Source organism: Podarcis melisellensis (genome assembly GCF_964234715.1).
Source record: "Podarcis melisellensis genome assembly, chromosome: 4".
In the NCBI taxonomy this organism is placed as follows: Eukaryota; Metazoa; Chordata; class Lepidosauria; order Squamata; family Lacertidae; genus Podarcis; species Podarcis melisellensis.
The window spans coordinates 68665587-68691325 of record NC_138531.1 but is presented as its reverse complement, the minus strand read 5'-3'; the positions used below and the strand labels follow the sequence as shown (position 1 = coordinate 68691325).

The window sequence follows — 25739 nt, the reverse complement described above, 5'->3', positions numbered from 1 at the left end:
CGGCATAGGAGGTTTTTGAGAAACAGAAAAAAAAAACCCCCAAAACCAACGCGCATTTTTATTTTTTTTTTTGCCAGGGAGGTGGGGTGAGCAAAACAGAAACGTCTCGTTAATCCTGGGATCTGGAAAGCAGGAGGAGGTTTGCGTTCGGAATATCTCTGTGAACAATCCGCTGCCGCTGAATGAGGAAGGTAAAATGAAACGATGCAAAAAGAAGCTGAGACAACATGTACGACAGAGAGCGGGGGGGGGGGAGGAGAGCGAGCGGAGAGCCATAGGCAAGCTATTCTCTCCCTTCACCCCCCCCCAATCCAGCGCTTTCCTTTTCTGTCGTGGTGGTGGGGAGGGGGGCGGAAAGAAAGCGCCCTGGCGGGTTGTGGGGGGATCTGGGAGAGAGTTAAAGCAAATACCCGGTTCGCGGCCACTCTTGTTGCGAGCTGCGTTTGGTCTTCTGGGGTTATTTCCGTTTCTCCCCCCCCCCCCCCTTTCCCGCCGCCGCCGTCGTCCCCAGCACCCCGAAAAGTGCGAGGGGTGGAAATTAGCGACTTCTCGCGGGTGGATCTTGTCGGAAAGTTTGTCAAGAGAGAGAGGCGAGCGTGGTGGTGGGGGAGCAGGCTGCCGCGGAGGATGGTCACTTGGCCTGGGGCTCTGAAACCATTGCCTGTCCTGCTCATGACACGTTCAGATCCCCGGCTCCGTGCACGGGTGAGGCCGAGGGGGGCAGCTTGCCACCCACCCAGACACCCACTCTCTTGGTGCTGGTCCCCCCCTTCTTCTTCGCCCCTAACACGCTGGAGATGGAGCAACCACAAGGATTCTGGGCTTCCATGTGGCTCCAGCAGCAGCAGCAGCAGCACCTCCTCCTCTTTCCCGGTGGCAGCAGCCGCGGGATCATAGCTCGGGCCCGCGGGGAGGAGGAGGGGAGCAGTGGTGGCGGCGGCGGCAGCGGCAGCAGGGAGGTGTTTGCTGCCAGTCTGATTCACCGAATCTCGCTGGGGAGGCAAAGGGTGTGGAGGAGGAGGAGTGGGGGGAGATCCGGCAGCAGCCCCCCACTTCCCCCGGCGCCCGCTTCTCCGGCTGCCTTCTTCTGCTCCAGGCTCTCCTACAAGGTGTTGTGCAGACTTTTCCCCTCGGGGAGGTTTGAGATTTTCTTTCTTTCTTTCTTACGTTATATTATTGCTCCTCGCTCCTTCCAGCAACACTCTCCCCCCCCCCACCCCGCAAGATGGACTCTCTCTCTTTCTCCCTCCCTGTGTCTTGTCAGCCTTTAAGATCGACATTTTGTAACTAAGATGCAAACTTGATGCTGACCAGAAAGAAGAAGGGAAAGCTCTGGGCTTGCTTTATCTTCCTCGCGACACTCCATGTTTAACAACCTTCGCTTTCACCCCCAGAACCCAGTGGCCTGCCTGCCTACACTTTGCATGGTGGGGTAGGTGGCTGGCCGGGTGGGGGTGGCTTGCAGGCGAATGCTCTCTTTCCCCGTGTGCTGGAGGAAGTCTGGTCTATATAATATTTCTCTCTCTCTCTTTGGATTGCGATGGCGAAAGGAGGTGGGAGGGGGATCTTATCAAGAGGGATCGGGAAATGGGGACTACCTGAAACTATGTTGCAACGTCTCGTGTAGACCTGCAGTCTGGGTCTCAGATTTTGTTTTGGAGAACGGTGATGATGTTGCTTAAATTCATCCACGAAACTGACTAACCGATTACATGTGCACATCGAGGGGCTTCCTTCCTGTTTGATTCCCATTTGCAGTTTGAGTTCAACTTTCTCTGTATTTGCCATCTTGGGTGTGCTGTTTAATGGGGGGGGGGGAACCTGCCCTAGTGATGAATCCCCCATACAATTTCTTTCACTTGTTCACTCCCAGTGCACTTTATAAACACTCTGCTGGTTTTGTTTGCAGTTTAAACTTGACAGTTTTGTGTGTTTGTGCGTTTTCCTTCTGGAGGCACAAAATTGCTTCATATTTTAATAAGAACTTACTGTTGGGTGGGTACAAAGGGGGACAAAAGTAAGTTGCAATTTTGGGATCCCTCTAGCCTTGCTGCAGTTTTGGGCCAGCTGCAATATTGTAAAATCATGATGTGCTGATGATATGCCTCTATTTGATACTTTATAGGTCACTATCACATGACAAAGGCTTGGAGACAGCTTCATTTTCCTCTGCCTGTAATTTCCATTTGCCTTCCTGGGTAAGTATGTAAACTGTACACACACAGAACAAGATTGATGTTAGTGAGATACTGGCTACCTGTCTCTTACATTCAGATGTAAGGTGCTTGTTCAGTTTTTAGATTTCTTAGAGAACATGTTTTCTTTAGACACAATCAGAAAATGTGACAGCATGCAGTGTTTGTGGGGAATAGGGGGGCTGTGTTGGTATGTGGGGTTTGTTAATCAGGAAATTAGCATGTAAAAATGCCCACGCTGGGCTCCCAATATTCGTTTCACTAAGCTGAATAGTTTTAATGGGGAGGGGAACCTAAAAATTGCAAGTAATATTTTATAACAGAAGATGTAGTTTTTTTGAGAGATGCAACAGGGTTTATAAACACTGTCCAAACCTAAGAGTTAAATCTAAACTCAATATTCTGGAAGCATCTTCAAGGAGTTGGGAACGACATCCATATGACTTTAACATTTAAGACATTCTCAGCACAAATTTATACCTGTCTACTCCATTAAAATTTAGGGAGGATTAATCCCAGGAAAGTATTAATCCCAGGTATAGGATAGCAGCCTCGGTGTTGTATCACTTTTCTTTGGAAATTCCTCTTTCCTTCTATTTATTTTTCTGCAGTCATTAATTTAGGTCAATTAAATAGCTATTAAATTGTCACTATTTGCACAATAATTTTTTACAGCTGTAGATGTTTTAGGGGAATTTTGAATTATGTAGATCTATTGTGTGCAAAAGAAGATTATAGCCAGCAAAATATAACTTTAGAATAATGAGTGACTGTCCAAAGGCTATTCTGTTTGAACCTAATGATTATACTATGCTGTATTTATGCACTAATAGTGCAAAACAAAGCAGAACTATCCTATGACTTACAACAGAAACATGTAATTAATGGTGGTGGTGGGGAGTATAATGGTTTATGTTTTATATTCAGTGTTCATAAGAATTGGTGATTAGTAGCTGTATTCCAGAAAGAGGTATTCAGAGGTAGAAACAGTGGGGTCTATTTCAAGCTTACAGGCTCAAGAATTACTCCAGATAACCTTGATCATTGAGAATCCCTAACGAGAGCATGGAATGGGTGACCTCCTCACACTGGAACTACTGCAGCCTCTCTGTGTTGACATTCCAATCATAGAGTACGAGATTGCATGCCTTGTTAGAAGTTAGGAGAAAGGAAAGCTGTACTCCCACTTCCCTTGCCCAAGGCTTCACATTTCCTAGCAAAGATAGTTTTCTTCAAACCTCAGTTATTAACTCACTGAATTCACAGGAATGTAAGTTGTATCTTGTGTCCTAAAATGCTGACTTAAAAAAAAATGTTACTCTTCTTGGAAAACTACTTCGTATGTTATAGTTCAGTTGGGTCAAAAGTAGGAAAAGTTCATAGAAACTTGGGGTAGTCCTAAACCCGTCTAAAGTTAGGTTAGGCACGTCCGTTTACTGCAGTAGATTTACTCTGAGTAGGACTATTGTTGACTACTACCCTTACTTATTAAAACCTATGGGGACTGAAGTGTTTATGTGAAGGAGCAAGGGTTTAATCTGTACACCTCACCACTAATGGTAATAATACCACATACAGTCGTACCTTGGAAGTCAATCGGAAGCTGCGGAAGCCCCGTTGGATGTTCGGCTTCCAAAAATAGTTTGCAAACTGGAACAGTCACTTCCAGGTTTGCGGTGTTCGGGAGCCAAAATGTTCAAGAACTAAGCTGTTCGAAAACCAAGGTACGACTACTCTGGTGTAGCTTAGTGGCAAAGAGACTAAGTTACGTATCAGGGATCTTTCCTCTCACTACTCCTAGGGTAGCTATTGTCTTCCTTTGGAAATAGGGAGATGACCTGCCTTACAGGATTGGTTGTAAGGGTTGCAGCAAGATAATGTATATGAAATACTTTGAACACAAAGTGCTATGTACATGCTTACTGTTGCTATTACCAACAGTAGATTAAAGTAAAGGTAAAGGTACCCCTGCCCGTACGGGCCAGTCTTGACAGACTCTGGGGTTGTGCGCCCATCTCACTTAAGAGGCCAGGGGCCAGCGCTGTCCGGAGACACTTCCGGGTCACATGGCCAGCGTGACATCACTGCTCTGGCGAGCCAGAGCTGCACACGGAAACGCCGTTTACCTTCCCGCTGGTAAGCGGTCCCTATTTATCTACTTGCACCCGGGGGTGCTTTCAAACTGCTAGGTTGGCAGGCGCTGGGACCGAGCAGCAGGAGCGCACCCCGCAGCAGGGATTCGAACCGCCGACCTTTCGATCGGCAAGTCCTAGGCGCTGAGGCTTTAACCCACAGCGCCACCTGTGTCCCAACAGTAGATTAGATTTAATCAATATATAAAACTCAATCTGGGTGTTTAAATAATCCTGCAGTATATAATTAGATTCTTTGCTTGAAGTTTGGTGGGGTTTTATAATGGGGAAGGCTGTTTTTTTTTTTCTGTGTGTCTGCGTTTTCCCTCTTTTCCTCACTGTTGTGTTAGTGAAGTTTTCAGAGAGGACTGGCTTAGCACTGAAAATGATTATATGTGTACTGTCTAGCTCTTGATTGCCATGCTAAAGGGATACGTATACTTCTGATTATTATGTATCCTAAATTATGTGTGGCTGTCAAAAAACTTTATAAAAAGACAGTTTAAAGTTTCTTTCTGTTGGAGAGCGGCTCTGAGTAATGTTAAAAGTGTCACCGGAACCTAAAAATGATGATTAAAGCTACAACATGTTAAAAAGTCCATATAAAAAGAAAAGAATAATTGAATATCCTTGAAAGAAAGCACTGAAGTAATTTACTTGGAAACATAATAGAAGTGTCTAAAAACTGAATTTTCTTCAACTTTGTACATACTCTGTTGAGCTTTTTAGTGTTTGAATATAGTTTCTTTCTAAATATATTTGTCTAATACATTAGTAAGTACACTTTAATAGCAAAATCTACAGATAAATCCCAAGTGTTGGCTCTGATCCTGACAACTTTTACATGCTGTTCCAGTTGGATAAATGGACATGAATCTGTGTAGGCTTGAAGCCACTGGGTTCAATCCAAAGAGCGTTAGGCATGCTTAAGCTCCACTGAAATCAAAGGGACATGAGAACATAGTTAAGAAATGTGCAGGTTGAGTTTATATATGTTTATTTGGCTGATTTTACCAGTTAAGTATGCATAGGACTGCATTATTAATTTCATTGGGGAAAGTGTCCCTGATCTTGTGCCCATCGGATATCAGGGTGGTGGAATACATGTCACTCAAGTATTAAAATCCATTACGGTTCAAGTCTATTAGCAAATCTGCTAAAAATCTTTAAAAGATTGGGCTTTGTACACAAAGCCATTCTGCCCCCTCAGTAATGAATTCCTTTGACAGTCTTAACAGGAGAGCTCTTTCACACCTCTTAAGAGTCAGGGTTACACTCAGTAGTCAGACTTAAGGAAACTGGATAAACTAGCAGGTTAATGAGTTCATTTCAACAAATCATAAAGAAAGGAGTCAAACATAAGATAATGTAAAACAGTTTGTGAAGCTTTATACTTTTAAAAAGAAGATTGGGCTTTCCTTGTCCTCTTATGGGCCAGCATTTTGGCAAATATGCATTTGTTATGTGAAGTGCCAGGAATTCAAACCCGGGACTATGTATGGCAGCTTGTCAGAGGAGGGGTCTGCTAGCTTGTGGTTTGGTACCACTAGTGTTTGTAGGCCAGAAGAAGCTGAAGCAGCCTTTGGGCAACACGAGAGTCCAATGGAGTTACATCTCGGACTCTGGCTCTTTATTCTGAGCAACTTGTTGCTTGAGTCAACACCACTCTTCTCTCATACTGAGCCCAGGAGCCTGTTGCTTTGTGTTCTCACTGGTCCGTGCAGAGCTTGCATTGCCTCTAAACTCCTAAATCGGATAATAATCCTGTGTCTGTTGTGCATATGAAAGAGCTGCAGGGATCACAGGCAGTCAATGGAATAAATGGAATCAGTAGAAAATAACGTATAGTTTTTTGTTTTACTGGATATGGACAGAGGAGAGCAATAACCTTACTGTTTTCCAGCTGCTTCACATATTTAAAAGGCAGCATGTTCTGCAAGACTGAAAGTGGATAGGGAAGATTGCAGGGGCCTTTTATACCAGCACAGTACTATATAAAAAATGTGTTCCTCTGGTGAAGCCATCTAGGTATACTAGTGCAATGTTTTCCTTTTGAGCATTGCTAGGCAGTGCATAGGGGACGCAGGTGGCGCTGTGGGTTAAAGCCTCAGCGCCTAGGACTTGCCGATCGAAAGGTCGGCGGTTCGAATCCCTGTGGCGGGGTGCGCTCCCGCTGCTCGGCCCCAGCGCCTGCCAACCTAGCAGTTCGAAAGCACCTCCGGGTGCAAGTAGATAAATAGGGACCGCTTACCAGCGGGAAGGTAAACGGCGTTTCCGTGTGCGGCTCTGGCTCGCCAGAGCAGCGATGTCACGCTGGCCACGTGACCCGGAAGTGTCTTCGGACAGCGCTGGCCCCTGGCCTCTTAAGTGAGATGGGCGCACAACCCCAGAGTCTGTCAAGACTGGCCCGTACGGGCAGGGGTACCTTTACCTTTACCTTTAGGCAGTGCATAACTATGATATGGATGGAGAAGATAAGATGGTACAAATGAAACATTGAAGTTAATGGCACCAAATGAAATTATATCTCTGTGGACAGGACCAGGATCCTTCCTTGTTCTGGTGGAATGTTGCAAACAGAACACATCAGCATGAGTAGAGATATTTAAACCCCCAAAACTACACACATGAAGAGTGTACATAAGGGGCAGTGCTATAGAACACACCAGTAGCATAAGAGACTAACGTAAATAAATCTTTCCCAATGACACCAGTTTTCCCAGGGACAGAGCAAGAACAGTGAACAAAATAGTAGAATTCAAACTATCTTTCCTTTATCGTTGCAGTAAACTTTGGTAATAAGCTGTATGTTGTATTGGTAATATCTTCTAGATTTGAAAGTAGTGTTCTTTAGCTAACTTATTCATTTTATTCACTCTGGTATTGTTCCAGCACTTAGCAAACTGGTATTTAATTCAACTAGTGTATAAACTCAAATCCGGTATGTTTCTTCAACAAAATTTGGAATATTGCTGATTGTTTTAAAGTAACATGTCATGTCCATGCTTTAGGCATCATTGGGTAAAATGTCCTGAGGCTTGGCAGGTATTATTACTCTTGCATACCCATATATATATATATATGACAGCTATCAGAGACCACTGCATTATACAAATAAGTGTGTGTGTGTGTGTGTGTGTGTGTGTGTGTATATATATATATATACTTATTTGTATAATGCAGTGGTCTCTGATAGCTGTCATCCATACACTTTTGAGCTTCTTGCTTATGGATGAGTGTTGTATAGCTGACTGCACTTATCCTTTGCACTTTGTCGCCATTCTACCTTTTGAACGCCTGTAAGCAGGCATCCTGAAAGGGAACAGTAGCTCCACTGCTAGAAAAACTGTGTTTCCTGTTTCTGGGGTCTATAGGCACATAGTCAGCTTGTCCACTATTGCTCCCAGATATGATAGCCATGCAAAGCCTCAGAAGATTCTCCATGTCTGGATTACTGCAATGCATTATATGTGGGGCTGTTTCTGAAGTCGGTTCTGAAACTTCAGCTGGTGCAGAATTCAGCAGCCAGGTTACTCACAGGGGCATATGTTCCAATCTTGCCCCCTGACTACATGGGCTGGCAATTAGTTTCTGCGCCCAATTCAAAGTGCTTGTGTTGACATATAAAGCCTTACATGTCTCATACCCTCAGTACCTTAAGAATTGCCTCTTCCCATATGAACTGCCCTGGACCCTGCACTTGTCATCCAATGTGCTTTTCCATGTTGCTTCTCCTGAAGAGGTTCGGAGGGTGGCATCACGAGAGTGGGTCTTTTCGGTGGTAGCTCTCCATCTGTAGAATGCTCTCCCCAGAGATGTTCTCCTGGTACCATCATTACATATCATTAGGCATCAGGCTAAAACATTCATTCCTCTTTACCCAGGCCTTTGGCCATAAAATAATTACAGCCTGTTAAAGCTGCCGGTGGGGGCTGTTGTTGTTACTACTATTAATATTATTATTACTATTCTGTTGATCATTATTGTGCTCCATAAAATGTGTTCTTTTGATAAAGGGAGGTATAAATCGAATTAACAACAACTTTAATCAAACAGGTTGCTTACCTTAAACCTGACAATATTGTTACATTTTAAAAGGAAGTGCAGTAGTTTCATGGTCCTGCACCTCCAAATTTGTACTTCAGATTTGTGCTTTACTGAATGTGTAGGCAAACATCAGGCGGGCATATTTTTATGACTCTTATGGCTCTTCACGGGTGGAAACCAGAGCAAATGAGGCTTGTCTCACTGAAATCAGTGATATTTAGTACAGTTAAGTAAATAAAGTTGATTTCCTATGTACATTTCCTTTGAAGGAAATCTTATAGAACTCTATGGGATTCTGGTGTATCTTACTTTTCTAGATTATGTCCCATGGGCATAAATGCATAAATAATATCTGCAGATATTGGTGTAGGTGGGTATAACACTCAAATCAATAAATGGACCCTCAGGCATCTTTGATGCATAACTATTTAAGCAAATTATAGTTTAAGGTGTAACAGAGAAGAGAATGGTGAGATTTTAGGTCATGTAAGACTTGTGTCCAAACCCTCTTCCGGCTGTCAATACGGTAGTTCTGAAAGCTTCAAAGGTGAACTTTGCTAATAACTGACTTAATTTGTCATCGTCCTGCTGTAGGCCTTTTGTGCTCAATTTATTGAGCAACTTCATTGTAAGTCAGCAGAAGCTCCTGAGTGTAAAAAAAATGAAGATTCCATATCTAGGTTATTATAGGAGTTTGCAAGTACAGAGCAGTTACTTGAGAAGCTTCGTTCTGTTTCAGAATGACCCCTAGGGTTAGAAAGTAAATGCCCTGAGATGAATCAAAGGACAATTGCTTTTAGACATCACGGAGTTGACCCGGAGGAAATCCATATTTAGACTAATTTAGGATAATTTTCCAGATGTCTGAAAGCAGCTTTAAAAAATACATTTGAAAACAGGCTTTTATCTCCTTGTATTACGTATTGTATTGCCAAAGTAAAATAGAGAATTGTGCTCTTCTGCTGTATAGTTTGTTGGGCCTTGTAACTGAACATTTGATACCTACGATGCAAAGTGTTTCATCAGAGATTTGTATAAATCATTTTGTAATGATTTATATATGTGCAAACCATATAAGAATTATTTATATTTATTTTCTAGTGTTTGTTATTTGTGCACATATAGTGGCTGAGGTGAAACAAATATATGTGTAATTTTAACTTTTGCTCATTTCCCCTCTTGATTTTTATTATATAAACATATAGAATACAACATCTTTGTATATAATTCTCTACCCATTATAATCAACTAACAAAAATAAACTCATAATTCCCGTTTTACATATCATTCAATACATAGGGAAAAAATGCTATATTATTGCAGTTTATTTCCTAAACCTATATTAGTGATATCCAGTTCCCTTTTAATGTACAGAACTTTTGATATTCATTTGGTCATTTTCCGTTTGCTTACTTTATTGGGTTGCATCATTGCTGTCAATTTTGTGATCTAATTGCTCCCAGATTTTCATCACTAGTAAGGAACTATTGCTACTTAAATGTGTGACTTGGCTTGATTTAAACAATTCATTGTATATTTGAGAATCTTTCTAGTTAATTTATTTAGCCATTTAGCCCTATAGATATATTTTCTTGTATGAAATGGGTTTGACCCAGACACAGTCATTTGGAGTAGACCCATTGAAATCAAGAGAATTGTGTTCAATATATAGTATTCAACTAAGTTTTACTAGTGAAATTACGACCTGTAATCTCAGTCAGTCTACTTTGAGTAAAACTTACTTGAATACCACCCAGTAGGCCTCTTTCAACTACTACTATGTCTGGATTCAAATCTATGGTGTATTTTTCTTTAATGACTGTTGCATCCAATTGGTATCCCTCTGTTGACTGACAGAAGGCTCTTAGAACCAATACAGATATCTGTCAGCAGGACAGGGATTTGAGGTGACCTTCAGCAATCCCTTCCACCTCTCCCCAGCCCTCCAAAATCTGTTCTAGATGGTTGGGGTACCCTTTGCAACACAGTAGGAGGTATTGTGGGATGGTACAGAGAGAAATATTGCTTTGTTTCTTATTTTGCCAATGGAAAATCCAGCTGGATCAGAGTCCATCAGTGGATGGACTCCAACTGGATTCATTCCTACAGTAAGCTATTAACAGATAGAAACACTGAAGTGTTATTTTCTTTTACAGGTTAAAAAAAAGCAGTGCAAAACAACATTACAGGTCTTCTAGGGAGTTTACAGTGAACTCTATCGTTAATACTTTAGTTCTAAACATTTGCACAAGTGAATACACTTACAGTGTGCCATCTATAGTTTCTGATATTTTATTGGTGTAGTGGGCATACTGCATCTAATGTATTTGTATGACCTGAAAACTCATGAAGCAGAAACCTTGGGAGAAACTTAAGATAAGCAGGTCTGGCTCTAGTCTGTGCCTGTATGAGGGATAATCTTATATAATTTCCAGGGGTATATACGTAAGGCAGGGTATATACACAATGGTAAGCCAAATTAATTGCCTAGTTCTTGGACCAGAGTTGATTTGTTTTCATAAAACTCAAAGGAAATAGGCAGGTTTAATTATAACCACTCTACTTTAGAGGTAGCTAACTAATGGGCCCCAAACATTTGCCATAAAGCAACTTTATTTCCCTACTCCCTGCATGCATCGACATCAGTCCCAAGCAAATTTTAATCAAGGTGCAGTAAAAATTTGCATTCACAGTTAACTTGAAAGGAGAAGATAGGACTGTTCAGCCCTGGACAGGTTGGCTGGGAAATAGAATGACCCCAGCGAATGCTCTTCGAGTTTAACTGGTTTGCGGGTCCTAATTGTGCACCTAAATGTGAGCATTCTTTTTATAAAGCTTTATTGCCTGGTCACCTGCAGGTAACTATTACTGTCCACGGGTTACCAAGCAAGTGGCTCTTTCAGGCCTGTACATGTAGCTATTTCAGCATTTAACATTCTTCCCAATCTTTATTCATTGTCACAATGATCATGTCATGTGAGTTCTTAGGACCAAACTATGTGCTAGTTTGCAAACTAATGCAGACTTGCAGTTATTATGTGTTCTTTAAAAACAATAAAACTGAAATGGGGATAGCAAGTAGATAAAAATGATTTAAAAACAAGGATCCATAAACTTTTTAAACATTTTATTAAAAAGAGATAAAGTGATACAGGAAGAAAAGGAGGAAAAGTGAATAGCATTCCATTAACCTGGCAGGACAGTGCTTGCCAGAAAAAGTCGACTGCAGACTGTGATAGGCCAAACGAGGTGGTCAAACAGAATTTCATAATTTAGGTGCAACTTCATGCACTTTTGCATTCCACCCAGTCAGGCCTTAGCTAGCACTAGGGGTCAGGGTGGAGCCTGTCCAACAGTTCATAATGAGTGGGCAGGATTCTGTGGGTGAAGGTGGTCATTGAAGTATATTGGTTTCAAGCCATTTAGGGTTTTAAAGGCTGCTTGGAAATTTAAATTTTGCTTGGAAATAGAATGGAATGGAAACCAGTGCAGCTTTTGTAAAGTGGCACTTTGATGCTCCCAATGGCAAAAGGCTATCTGTTGCATTCTTGACTAATTATTGGTTTTGGAAACTTTTTTGAGGTAGTTACAGTAGTCTAATTACAGAAATCAACAAATCTCGGGGGGGGGGAATGTAATACAGTCGTATCTGGGTTTTCGAACAGCTTAGTTCACGAACAACTTGGAACTCGAACGTCACAAACCCAGAAGTAGATTTGCAAACTTTGCCTCGGAAGCCGAATGTCCAGTGCGGCTTCCAATTGGCTGCAGGACGCTACTGCAGCCAATTGGAAGCAGTGCCTTGGTTTCTGAACGTTTCGGAAGTCAAACAAATTTCCAGAATGCATTCTGTTCGAAAACCAAGGTACGACTGTAGTTATTTTGTGACATTTTGTCTACACAGGTGATGCAGGCATAAACACATTGCTTTAGGGCAGCCTACAACTCCCATCATCCCTGACCGTTGTCTAAGCTGACTAGGCATGATGGGAGTGGTAGTACAATAGTATCTGGCATCAAGCCCTTTCCCCACAAGGTTCTGCTCAGTGGCAATTGCAGCTGATCCTGCTCACACTGATGAATATTCCATTATGATACATATAGTTTCAAGTATTTAGTATCTCACTGTAAATTCCTGCTCTGCAAATTGTGCATTGAAGTATAGACTTTAAAATGCAATATATGAAGAGGCCCATTACCTTAGTTGCTTAAAAAAGATATACTTTTACTAAATTTTTAATCTTCAGGCTACAGCTCTGGTGCATGTTCTTAGCATAAAATTATGTATCCTATAGTTCTACAGAAATATGAGTTACTTTAAAAGTTAGATATAGTTGTGTAAATGTGTAAAAAATAAATTGGAATAAATACCATTAGCATAATAACCCATTCTTACATACTCTGTTACTTCCTGGTGTGCAGTTTTCTGAGAAGCAGGTTTGCTCCGTGCATTTTTGTATGTATTTGGGTTTTTCTTGAATCAGTGTTACTGGCTGTGAGTTGTCAGGACCTCCAATTTAATATAAATTGAGTTTCAGAACCTCTTTTATTCCAAAATTCATTTTAAGACTGTAAAGAAAACAGCTTGGAGTTATATTAGAACCAGCATCTTACTATTGATATGCAGTTTTTCTTGTACATATGCCACAAAAATCTGATAGCAGTCACAGATAGGTATCTAGATGCCAACACACAGAGTTCATGGGCACTGTATACTTTCAAAGTGACTCCTGAGCCATGCAGTTTTGAATGTGTTCTCTTTGTTGGATTTCATCCTCATAAGCATTTGAGGCATTTTAAGTTTTCCATTGCACAACCAATCTAGAATCACTATGCTTAAACTTTTTGTATCGTGATGTTACGTCCTCAGAATTATGAAGCGTATAAAGCATGAAATCTGAAAAACTGATAGATTTGTAGTGCATATAATTTGCCTCCCGATTCTCAGCCTTTCAGTTATGCTTACCTGCAAAACCGTGATGCCTAATGAAGTTTTTTTTTTGGAGGGGAGAGCACACCTCAAAACAAAATCTGACATTCTTAAGATTCCAGCAAGATTCTCATTTATGCTTGAGGGGCTGGTTTAAAGTCTGCAGACCATATGTTTCCTAGATACTGCTTTGAAAGATAGATCTGACTCTAAGGCTAGAAATACTCCAACAAATGCAAAGTTTATAATAAAGAGAAAAGCTGGCAAAGTATCATTATCTTTAAAAATATATTGGCTTTTGCCAGCCTTGCATTTTGGTGGACCCGTGTAATATACCAAGCCATGCTGCTGACCCAAGAAAACACAGCCTTTAAAGCTGTGCTTTCCACATCTCTCTTGGTGTACATTCAGAGAGCTAGCCTGACTGCAGAAAAGATGATGACCAGTACTAAAATGACATCCCAACGTAGAGAGCACCTTGCCCAAACATGTTGGCTCAGTGATTGCTTTAGTTTCTTTTAGGCACTAAGTAAAAACTGAGCATTTTTACTCAAACTTTTAATGGAATAGAATTATGCAGTTTATTATGTGAGTCATTATTATCTACTGTGAGTTGTTAGTTGTTTTAATTGCATCACTTGTCTAAGTGCAATACACTTCTACACTACAGGCTGGATCTTGCATTGACTTTGCAGAGTGTGACACAATTGTAGATACCTGGTTGTAAAAAGCTTCCACTAGCACTTATGGAAAAGTGCTACAACTTAATTGCCTCCACTCACACCTTTCTGGATCCTGCCCTTTATATTTTATTCTTGCTACACTTTATACTTATTCTTATTATAATGTGTGGCACATGCACATTGAGGACAACTTGACTGAAAGATAACGTATGAATCTTTAAGATGGATAGAATGAAATTTTCCCAATTACATGTTGCTTCGTAAGATGTTACACATGTAGGTATCTGCATATATCATGGATGATATTCAACTAAGTTTTACTCAGAATGAAAACATTGAAATGAATGAACATGACTTAAGTTAGGGCCATTAATTTCAGTGGGTCTACACTGACTGAATACAACTTAATTGACTACCACCCAGTACATGAACTTTTTACTCCAGCCTGCTCTTAGTCCTTGCTTCCGAATTAAGCCCACCCCCAATGTCTTGAGCCCCCCCCCCCGAAATCACTTACTTTTACTGGTTTGACCGTTGCGGCTGACATTTTTAGGGAAAAATCAAGGATTAGTAGAAAGATTCCCTTATGCATTTCTGAATGTTTATCGCTTTGGGAGCAAGACATTTGCATTGTAGTGTAGAGCACGATCAGCAGAGCCAAGTAACTTCCTTCATTAAATGGATAATATATATAAATATAGGTGGATAGGGTAAATCAGGAGCAGAACAATGTTTTGTGGGAGAACAAACAATCTAAAACTTTTTGCACTGGCTAATTGATCTGAAAGACTTCAGACTTTGTGGTAAACATTTTAAAGACTCTGGAGTAACATATTTAGATGGATTGTTTGGTGGATATGCAGTGAGGAGAACATGCATGGTGGATGGTGGATAGCTATCAATAATTTTTCAGTACAGTAACTGTTTTTCTTTTTTAGCACTGGTGTATCAGAGAAGTATGAATCTTTAGCATATATTTTTACTATTTCAGAAATGTCATTTACTTTCCACATGAACAGCATGGAGGTGGGGACAGTTAAAAAAAGTAAAGATTTGCATGTTCAAAATGCCTATAAGTTGACGAATTACCTTCCCACAGACATGCATCTGACACCTTCACTGTACAGCTTTCAGTGAACACTCAATGTTTACCTGGGCCTTTGACACCTGAGTTGTGCATCTTCAGGACGCATGCTATTCCTGAGACAGTAATTTGTTTAACTATTTTTTATTCTAAATTTTACATTGTTGTAACCTGCCCTTTGATCTGTTGAGGAAGGGTGGGTAATAGATAAATCTCATAATACTATTAATAATGTGCTGGAAAATGTGAGAAGTTACTTTCTTTCAAGGTGGTCTTGCGCAGCCTGATCTAGTAGATCGATTTTAGTTGTGGCAGCGTCAGCAAGTGCCTTTTCCCCCCACAGGAAAACAACATTCAAACACTGGCAAATGGGACATATCTATCTGATACTAAGCTAGGAAAATTGTTCAAATGATTCCTTGCATCCATAAGATCAATGTATAAACCCTAGTGGACATTGACTACTAGGATCATTAATGCTGTACAGTAGTAGCACTTATATCCTAGTGACAGCACTCTGAATGGAATAAAAACTTCATTAATGATGATGATGATCATGATCATGATCATGATAATAATAATAATTTATTATTTATACCCCGCCCATCTGGTTGGCTCTCCCCAGCCACCCTGGGCCGCTTCCAACAAAGTATTAAAATACAGTGGTCTGTTAAACAGCTGCCAAATAATAACTAGAATTTGCCTGCAAAAATAACTGATACTGCCTCATTTTTATCAATTACTTATTCATTTCTGGGCCTAGTTAAAAATGTTAGTGATCTTTTTAAAATAATACTTTCAGGCTTGGCTCCTCCCATTGGACATGAGAGGCTTGGCTTCATGTCCCCTACCATCTGAGGCATGGTGGTTTGGCACATGATGAAGTAGAGTCTTTTCTCCTGTGACACCTCAGTTGCAGAATGCTGACCCTAGGGAGGCCAGATTTCCTCATGCTGTTGGGCCATTGCATTTCCTGAAGTCCTTTAGGGAAAATCAAAGGTGATGAAGGTGTAAAGCTGTCACTGCTGATGGAGGGGCTGTTTTTCCTATATTATGGCTGGGTTGGATATTTGTGTTTGGTTTTTGCATAACTTTGGGGTGCGGTGAGTTTTTTATTTTGTTACATTTATGCTGCTTCTGATTTTGTTGATTTTGATTTTTGTTTTGTATTCAAACTGGGCAGCATCTCATGATGTTTGTCTGCTTGTATGGTGGGAATCAACCTGCACAACAAAACTTCCACTTTCTCTTCTCTGCCCTCCAGCACCCCACTCCCCAAATTTTCCCCAACCCAAATGGCAAAAAACCCCTATAAATATCTCTAAAAGGATAAGTCCTGTTTCAACAATTATTGTTGACTGCCTTCTAGGCCCTCTGTGTTAGAAAGGTAGGTTAAATTATGAAACTAATAATGCTAATAAATATAATAAATGTAACAGACTTATGTTATTTTGCTGCATGTGCACCTTGAAAGTGCATTTGTGCAGCAACTGCATTCAGTAGCAGGAAGTAAACATAGAACAGCCCATGATGTTGCTTGCTTTTTTGGTTGCCTGCTTAAAACATTTAGGCAAGTGTATCCACACGTGAAGCAATTATGTATGTTCTATCTCTTTTTAGCTACTGTTGGTTTTAATAATCTTTTGAATGTTTTCAAATACCTGTTTTTAACCATTTTTTAATCAATAATTTTGTTTTGTTTTATAATTTTGTTAACCACTTGGATGTTTTCTTAAAATCAAGTGGTATGTCAGTTTTGCTAAACAAACAAATAATGTAGGCTTTCTGGTAAAGTTTGAATTGGAAAATTTTCTGGTGCAGGTTACAATTATTTATTTATTTTACTTTTTAAATTTTTTTTATTTTCAATGCAGAATCATAACAAATATTACAAACATTGAATCCAAAATAATACTATACAAACACAAAAAACTGGAACATACAAAAAAAGGAAAAGAAAAGAAAAGGGAAAAAACATAAACACAAATTGACTTCCTTACTTATATTTAGTAAACAAAGCTAAAAAAAATGAAACTACTAAACCCACCTAATATTTATATGCATTTGGCATCCATACATGGTTACTAAAAGAATGTATGAAATGGGAAAAATCCATAAAATATAAAGCACTGTAAAAGTCACCCCCCCCCAATCCCAGAGTAGAGCTGTGATGAAACTTGTTTATTTTATGCTGGTTTTGGGATGAGTATATAGTACTCTATCCTATAAATCGCTTTGCTGATGGAACTGATTCCATGGTGGCTATAATCTTAGGGGAAAAAATGTAGGTGAACCACCCTGAGATTTTATGAACAGTAGTAGTAGTAGGTTGTCGTCTGTTTTCTTTTAAAGACTACAGATTGCAGCACAATCCATTACTGATTTGAGGCAGGTGTACCAATTAGTGAGCAAATTAAATGTTGATATTAGATTTCCAGGTTTCATGGGAAATGTATGTGATGAAAAAGGAATGTAATGATTGTAAGTAGAAATCATCAAAGGTAGAAACAGGAAAAAATATCTATATGATGACATATTATTCATTGTCCTATGCAAAAATTGGAAAAAGGACTGCATCTTGGAGTTGCTTCCGTTTCTTCAAGATTTCTGGCAGAATTAAAAGAAAATCACTTACTAAGCCATGCAGCTATTAAAAGCTTAGGTGCACTTGCTATGGGGGGACTTGGCAGTCCTTGTTCTTTTCAGGAGATGTTTCTCAAAGCATATATATCAAGCTATATCAGCTATAAGAAGCTAAGAAGAGGTTTGCTAGATCAGACAATGGTCAGCTGTCCACAAGCATAAATAGAAGATTATGAAATCAAATTCTGTATTTCCATCAAATCCATGCTTTTTATTTCAGTTTTATTACTTTTCTGCCAGACAGTATTTCATATGTATTTCACATAGTACTTTACCCTGCTTGTCTTTATTACTACTGCTGGTATGTCACTGGTGATACTCAATGGCAGTGGTAATAAACCCTTACAGTAATTAATGCCAAAAGTACACCAGTGGGAACTGGTTGAGGACTGTATCCCGTAGTTTGTGAATAGAAGGTAGCTCACAAACTGATTATTCTCTTTTGACATAGCCAAGCCAAATTTATGGATTTGAGACTAATGCCAAGTAGCAACTTGTCCATGGTCTGGCTTGATCCCGAAACCCAAACCATGGGGCACCTTTGTACTATTAAACATTACTATTTCCACATGTGTTTTATGTACAGGATTTGGAAGTTTGTGTAAGACACTGTTGTCAGAGAAAGTAATAAGCCACAGTTGTCCATGCATTGGTAACCCCGGTTGGATTACTGCAGTTAGATTCCTGCACAAACTTTGCTCCACTCTATATGGAACTCTGTGTGGGCTTGATCCAGAAGTTCCAGCTAGTGCAAAATGTAACAACTAGATTACTTGTGGGACAAGCTGTCGCCAGCATATAACACCTTGCTTCTCGGGTTTACACTGGCTGCCAGTTTGCTACAGGGCCAAGTCCAAGGTGTTGCTACTAACATGTAAAGTCCCTATATTGCTCAGGACCAGGTGAGGAATCAATCTGTTTAATCACTGTTTGCAAGTTTTCTAGAAGCAACTATATGTACAATCTCCCCACTTTCCCCTTTATTTTCATTTCCTTTACTGTTTGCTTGCTTCCATATCCTCTCCTTTTGCCACTTTATCTTCCAATTTGATGAAATTTGGAATAGCACAGTACAGTCAGAGACACTCACTACTCCCATTGGAGTTGTGTGACTCACACTTCATAAAATGCTGTCACCAATAAGACATGCAAAATAGTTTTGAGTCTGCCCATGCTCTCCTGTTTTCTCTAGTGGCACCCAAAGTTTGAGAAACTATGTCTCAACAAGAATGTGTATGCCGTGATAAGATTAGTTAGGAGCCACAGGAATTCCTAACTTCAGCTAGTGTGTTAAGACTATTTCTCTTAATTATCTCACTCACATTGTTGATCCTTGTTATTTACAACAGTTTCTGGCAATGAATTCCAAAGAGAATTTCTGTGTTGTATGAAATACACTAAATGAATTTAATTTCACTACGCTTTCAGGCCCTTTTGATACATCAGTTCAATGACATTTATAACAACAGTAGAAAGAATTTTCCTAACCTCTAGTTATAAGCAAGAGTTGTTCTGTGAAACTAAATATTTAGTTGAGAAATTGGTGAGAAATTCTGACATTAGTGATAGCCCAGAAGCTGTATTGGGAGATTCCTCCCACTCTTGATTAACTTTTTTACTTGTTACTTTCTCTCTCTCTGAAATATATAAAACAGAGCAGCCTGGATACTTAGGTGATGTGCAGATTTTAAATTTGGGGAACTATGTTGATGCATCATTTTTACATAATATCTAACTGGTTGCCATATTTATATTAATATTTATAAGATTTTTCTTTTAGCTTCGGGTAACTTGCTTGAGACTTTTTTTTGTTGATTTTGCTAAACCTACTCCTTGTTCTGTACAATTGTATTATGTGATACACCATAGTTGTGCTAATGGTGTGCATGATAATAGATATCAACCTCACTGTGAGGTGTCAGTTAGGCTTATTGCCACTACAATTTTAGGCGCTAATTACTACTATTTTACTATGGACAGAGATGTTTTAAATCTTTAATGCAAAAAAATAATAATATTTAGGATTAGAGTATTTTCTTGTTCCAAGCCTGTAATGCTGTATACACTTTCTAAGCAATGAGAGCCCTATTGAGCACAGCAGAACCTAACTTCTAAGTAAATGTGTGCATAGTACTGTGTTATTAGAGTTCTGCCTCTAGACATAGATGATATGTGCGGCATTAGCTGAGTAGACTATTTTCTAGAACCATTGAAAAGTGTTGTATAAGATCAAACTAATTAAACAGTAAGCTTAAATAAATCTTAAAAACAGGTTGTACCAAGGCTGCTGGGAAAAAGGAATTTAACAATGGTGGATTGTTATGGGAATAAACCATTGTTATGTTCCTTCTTCCCTGCAGACCTTGGTGCAACCTGGTACCCGCAAAGCACCTAAAAGAGCCTCATTTGAATGTCTGCTACCTCCGCCCACATTCTGCTTTAACACTTAAAGGTAAAGGACCCCTGACAGTTAAGTCCAGTCGCAGACGACTAGGGTTTCAGCGCTCATCTCGCTTTACAGGCCAAGGGAGCTGGTGTTTGTCCGCAGACAGTTTTTCTGGGTCATGTGGCCAGCATGACTAAGCCGCTTCTGGCAAAACCAGAGCAGCATTTATCTGCTTGCTTTCGAACTGCTAGGTTGGCAGGAGCTGGGACCGAGCAACGGGAGCTCACCCCATCGGGGGGATTCAAACCACCGACCTCTTGATTGGCAAGCCCGAAAGGCTAAGTGGTTTAGACCACAGCACCACCTGCGTCCAGCCTTAACACTTACCAGATGCAAACTCACAGTTTTACTATCAGCCAAAATTCTCCTCTACCCCAACCTCTCTGTTTGCCATCTAGTCTGATGAAGGGTTTTGGAAAACATAAAAACGTATGCACTATTTAGCTGCCTTTACTTTATGTGTGTCTTATACAAAGTTTGCTTGGTGCATGCACAAAATTAAGTGATTATATATATTTGTGTGTGTGTGTGTGTGTGTGTGTGTGTGTGTGTGTAACCCAAGTCATGGCTTGCTGCTTGTGAAACTTGCTTTTAATCATTGGAAGAGCTTTTTGAAAGCCCATATCCCCACTGTTTCTGTAGTAAACTGCAGTGCACAGGACTCCATAGTAGCATTTTCTAATCTTGATTTAAATTGTGATAGTTTAGACCAAGCTTCAAACTAGCTAATGTGACCAGAAAAGTCTTGCTGAAATCAGTGGGTTAATAGGTCATTTTCTGGAGCAAATGGTTTGCAATCTTAAATAATAGCACCAAACGCTTGCCTCAAAATGTCATGGTCTCAGTAACTTAAAAGGTTCACACTGATCTGAAGCCTGCTTCATAATCACTATTCTGCCGGAGTATATCTGTTTTATATTTCTAGTAAATATTTTAACAGTAAAATTATTTTTACCCTGCCTTCCTTTCTGTTCTAGTTCACATTCTAACAGCTTCTGAGATGCATTTTGTAGTAACAACAACAATAATATCCTCAGTCCATGCATGTTATTCTTCTCAAAGTGAGATAGATGGCTCAAGTCGATAAAAAAAAAATACCATAGCAAACCTGTTTTGCTATATGCAGCACATTCCAAACCACACAGCTTTTGGAGTGAAATTTCCCACGCAAGTCACTTGATCCACAAAGAGTACCAACTGCCTAGTTGGTTCTTTCAAAAAAATAATAATAATGAAATTCATGCATTCAAAAAAGAGCAACATATTTACAATTTAGAAATATTGTATAACTATATGTAATAACATTTTATTTCTTTCTGCACACAAAACTATTGCTTGGGAAAGTATGTTGAGGATGCTTAAGTTGTGCTTAATACTGTAGTCTATAGTTCGTTTAAATTTGGTTGGATTTGTATTCTTGCCTTTATACTATGGAAACATTAGTGGGTGTGCTATCTAGAAGCACAGGGAGGGAATTCTTCATTTGTCATTACAATTCAGATTTAGGTTATGGTCCGCTTTTGTTTTCTAAGCTCTTCTAGAAAAGCGGATTGATGGCAGTGTCATCCAAAGACAGTTTGTTGTCTGATGTGAAGGGTAAGATGCCCCCTTCCCCTCCCGTTCAGCATACAGAAGCTGAAGTAAGTTAACATTTGCTTCAGTAATGACAACACTACTGCACAGCATATATTCTACGCTTTGCCTAAGAACAGCAATCTAGTTTAGGGAATGCAGAGCAGGCTAGGTAGCACCCACAGCTTTGCTCTTAAATAACGGGCTGCTGCTCAGTCACTATTCTACCTGATGCCTGCCCACTTACACAGATTCCGCAGTGCCAGTGTGCATTTTGTGAGCAAAGCAACATACACGCTTCCAATACCTGCTGGAGTGCATGGCTTGGGCTGTCTTGTCTTTCTACCGGGTCACTTGATCAGATGATGATGATTTTATTAGTTGTACCCTGCCCATCTGACTGGGTTGCCCCCAAAATATATAAAAACATAATAAAGCATTCTACATTAAAAGAGATCTTTCCCAGGGGGTCTTTCCCAGTTGTGCTGTCATTGGCATTCCGGGAGAAGATGACTAAATGAGTCATCCAGCCATCCCAGGCCAGCAACACACAAGCAGTGCTGCTGGGACGCAGATTTAAGGGATGGGGACAGCCAGGAGCAGAGACTCAGGGTGGCGAGGACAGCTGGAGGATTTCGACCAGGCCCCCTAGCATCTGTGCCAGCTGAGGCAGTCATGTTCTGTCTTTTGGTAGCCTCAGAGTTGATTCACTGACAAATCATGGTTTATATTAGGAATGAGCTTACCTTTTACCTCTCTAACATGTAGTATGCCATTTCCGTAGCATTTTGTCCTGCTTCAAAAGCTACATGACAAGAAATTGAAACCGAAACAGAGGACAGCCACAAACCTATCAAAGAGCTTTAATAATATAACATGAAAGGAACTAACAACACTGAGATAATGCCATGGGCCTACATTGTTTTGAAATCTTTCCGTGGGAACATGTGAGCATTATAAATAGTAGGCCCCAGACTGGTGAGCCTTACCTACAGCATAGCTGTCAACCTTCCCTTCCAGCGCCTCTTCCTGCTGCTATCCCGGATTGTTAGATATCCCGTAGACTGTCTGCGGGACAGGTGAGGGTGCTGATCCCTTATTTTCAAATCCGAAAGTTGACAGCTATGCTGTTGATCCCTTATTTTCAAATCTGAAAGTTGACAGCTATGATCTACAGAGGTTCATCTCTGTATCTTTTGAGCATGTTCAGTTGGAGGGTAAAGACCTACTAGACTTGACAAAACACTAAAGTAGAACTTGGGGAACAAACGTCATGAAACTGGCCTTATGTGCCTGTGTTGTGCCTTAAGCTATGACTTTTGCCACATTTATTCCAGATCAAATTAAATAATATATCAAAGAATTAAAATTTGTTGTCCTAATTCCCCCACAAGGAAGTCAGAATGCTAGGCATATATTTTCCCCTGCTCTTTCAACCACAGTTCTGTGAGACTGAGAGAAGTGACTGGTCTAAGGTCACCTGGTAAGCCTTGTGGGCAATCAAAAATGATAACCTGGGTCTCCCCAGCCTTAAGTCCAACACATTAACCAGTGCTGTTTTTCTAGAAAAGAGGTGCCAGAACTCACCATGAGCTCCTCCCTTGTTCTATTATAATGGTAATGGTGCACACCTGAGAGATGCCAGAACAGGGTTCTGGTGAGTTCCGGATGAAAAAAAGCCCTGACCACGATACATTAGTTTTTCTTTTAAAGTTAGTTAACCACTTAACTTAACCACTTTTGTAGTATTTTAACTGTAAACAAAGAGAAAATGATACTCATGTTAATAAATATGTGCAGGAACAAATGTCAATAAAATTGGGGGGGGGGATAAAAAGAGAATACTGATAACAAAACAAACCACCACCAGTTCACATTATGGGTACAGTACCTGCATCTTAAGTTAACTATATAAGTTAATTTAAGCCAACCAGATGTCCAAATAGGTATCCATACAAAACTAATGTATATATTTGTTTAAATGTAGCCAGAGCAGTGAGGTCCTCAGACCATTGTATAATAGATGGTTGGCTTTTATCCTTCCAGGCTCACAATCTATAAGTCTCTTAGCAACCATAAGGGCTCAAAAAGCCCACTTTTGTTGTCCTGCTGTTATTCTTCATACTACAGGAATATAATTTAGAAGTAAATGAACATCTGCAAATATCAGTGATTTTGCCCCCCCCACCTGATGTGGATAACAACTTCAGTCCAAAGAGAATATATGCCTCAATGAGGAACTGCAGTTTATATCAAGTCATCCTCCGCGCAGGTTAACGCCATTTATTTTGAGATAACATATACAAAGTAAAACTGCAGAAATTGCAGAGTTTAAGAACATGGTGTAATGTAGCACACCAAACAGACAAGATGACAACAATAACAAAAATAAAAAACATAACCAGTTAAACAATCCAAATAGCAATAAGGAAAGTTAAGTAATGGGTGGGGTGGAGAGGGTGGGATAGGAGATCAAGTTATCATAACCGAGTCCCTCTAAAGGCAGTTTTGAGATTGCGGAGGGACTAGTCCCACTTCTACTGCATTAATTAAAAAAGGAAGAGGAATCAAATAGATTTGAATATTTGTTATGGTTTTGTAGTTTGTACACCAAGGACTGTGTGTATTTATTCCTTACTTTGATATTGCAATGTTCTGTCTAATATGGCCCATGATGGTCACTTGAAAGCAGTGGTTGCTGTGCTCTTGAAGCGCACTGACCACATTATTGACAGATATACTATTCATTCTAGAACTGAGTTCAGGGGAAACTGCTTCTGCCTGAAACATTGAGGGAGCCCAGTCTTTTACATTGCTGGTAGGTATATGTCTAGAGAGCAAAGCAAGAGGAAGCCAGGCTCATCCAGTAGTAGAAGGGGGGAAATCAGCAGCTATTTTTAGGTACATTTGGATGCAACCTAGGTGAAGAAAACATGGTATTCAGCCAAATGATCATAGATTTCCAGATTTCAAACTTAATTTATTTGCAGTCAGATACCTAAAATGCACAAGAGAATAACCATATAACTTAATGAGATATCCACATTTGTGAAACCATGACATTGTTACACATAGCACAGTTTTGATAGTCTTTTCTCCTGCACTGATTGTAATTTCAACTAATTCAATTTCAAATCTGTTGCCTTTCGAAGAAACTGAAAACTTCCCAATATTATTAGTATGCGTGATTTGCACAGAAGGTACTTCTAAGATAACTGAACAGAGACAGAAAGCATAGACATTTATTTTACAAAGAAGTAGAAAGGGGTTTGTGGGCTCAAGACTTGTTCCTATAGTGTTAAATCATAGTTTGCCATTATGTCTGGACCATCTACTGAGTTGGGTGATGCTGTTCCAAGGGGGGGGGGAGTCATTTTATTATGTTCTGATATTTAAATATGTATTTTTTATAGTTGGATATATGCGCCTGCATCTAAAAAAAAAAATGTAAGAGATAAACGAGAAGCCAGTAAGATAGATATAAACTGATAGTATCAACTTATTGATAGCATCAACATATTGGGAGAACCTTCTTATAGACAAAATATGGGAAGACATTAAGATTCTCATCTTAATATCCTTAGCTATACATGGAAAGTCTCATTGAAGTTAATGGGCTAAAACACATAAAAATTAGTGCAGAGCTGCATCCTGAATGAATAATTGATCATTGTCAATTTCCTGTACAAGTGTTCACTGAGGGGAGAGAAAATTTCATGCCTGTGAAAACAGATCTTTCATTAATACCCAAAAGCCAGAGAGAACTTACGGAGGGTTTTTGGGTCCCCACCCCCACCCCAAGGACCAGTTGAAAGTTGCAGTAATATACATGGCAATGACCTGGTTCACACTTCACATTAACACATAAGCTAAACTATTGTACACTGGGTGTTGGTACACTGTCCTCAAACATTTTTACAATTCTGTTTCTGCTGCTGCCGCACGATGAATGAAGCAAGCCTGAGTCTGTCTTGTCACCTTATCAAACCTAGGCTTGTGGCTTTACC

The 25739-nt window shown here is 40.0% G+C and overlaps 1 protein-coding gene across 6 annotated transcripts in view; it reads left to right on the top strand.

Annotated features, from left to right (window-relative positions):
• BBX (BBX high mobility group box domain containing) overlaps positions 1 to 25739 on the top strand; it is a 127138-nt gene that overhangs the window by 1730 nt on the left and 99669 nt on the right. For 2 of the 6 annotated variants that reach the window (XM_081908415.1, XM_081908413.1), the window contains exons 2-3: positions 78 to 191; positions 2126 to 2198. Coding sequence is in view for 1 of the 6 variants with exons in the window: in XM_081908412.1 (XP_081764538.1) it covers positions 183 to 191 (9 nt within the window). In the remaining 5 variants the exon portion in view is untranslated. Of the gene's footprint in view, positions 1 to 77; positions 192 to 1018; positions 1110 to 2125; positions 2199 to 25739 lie in introns of those variants that run through there. The other 4 variants (XM_081908417.1, XM_081908414.1, XM_081908419.1 and 1 more) reach the window with 3 other exon arrangements.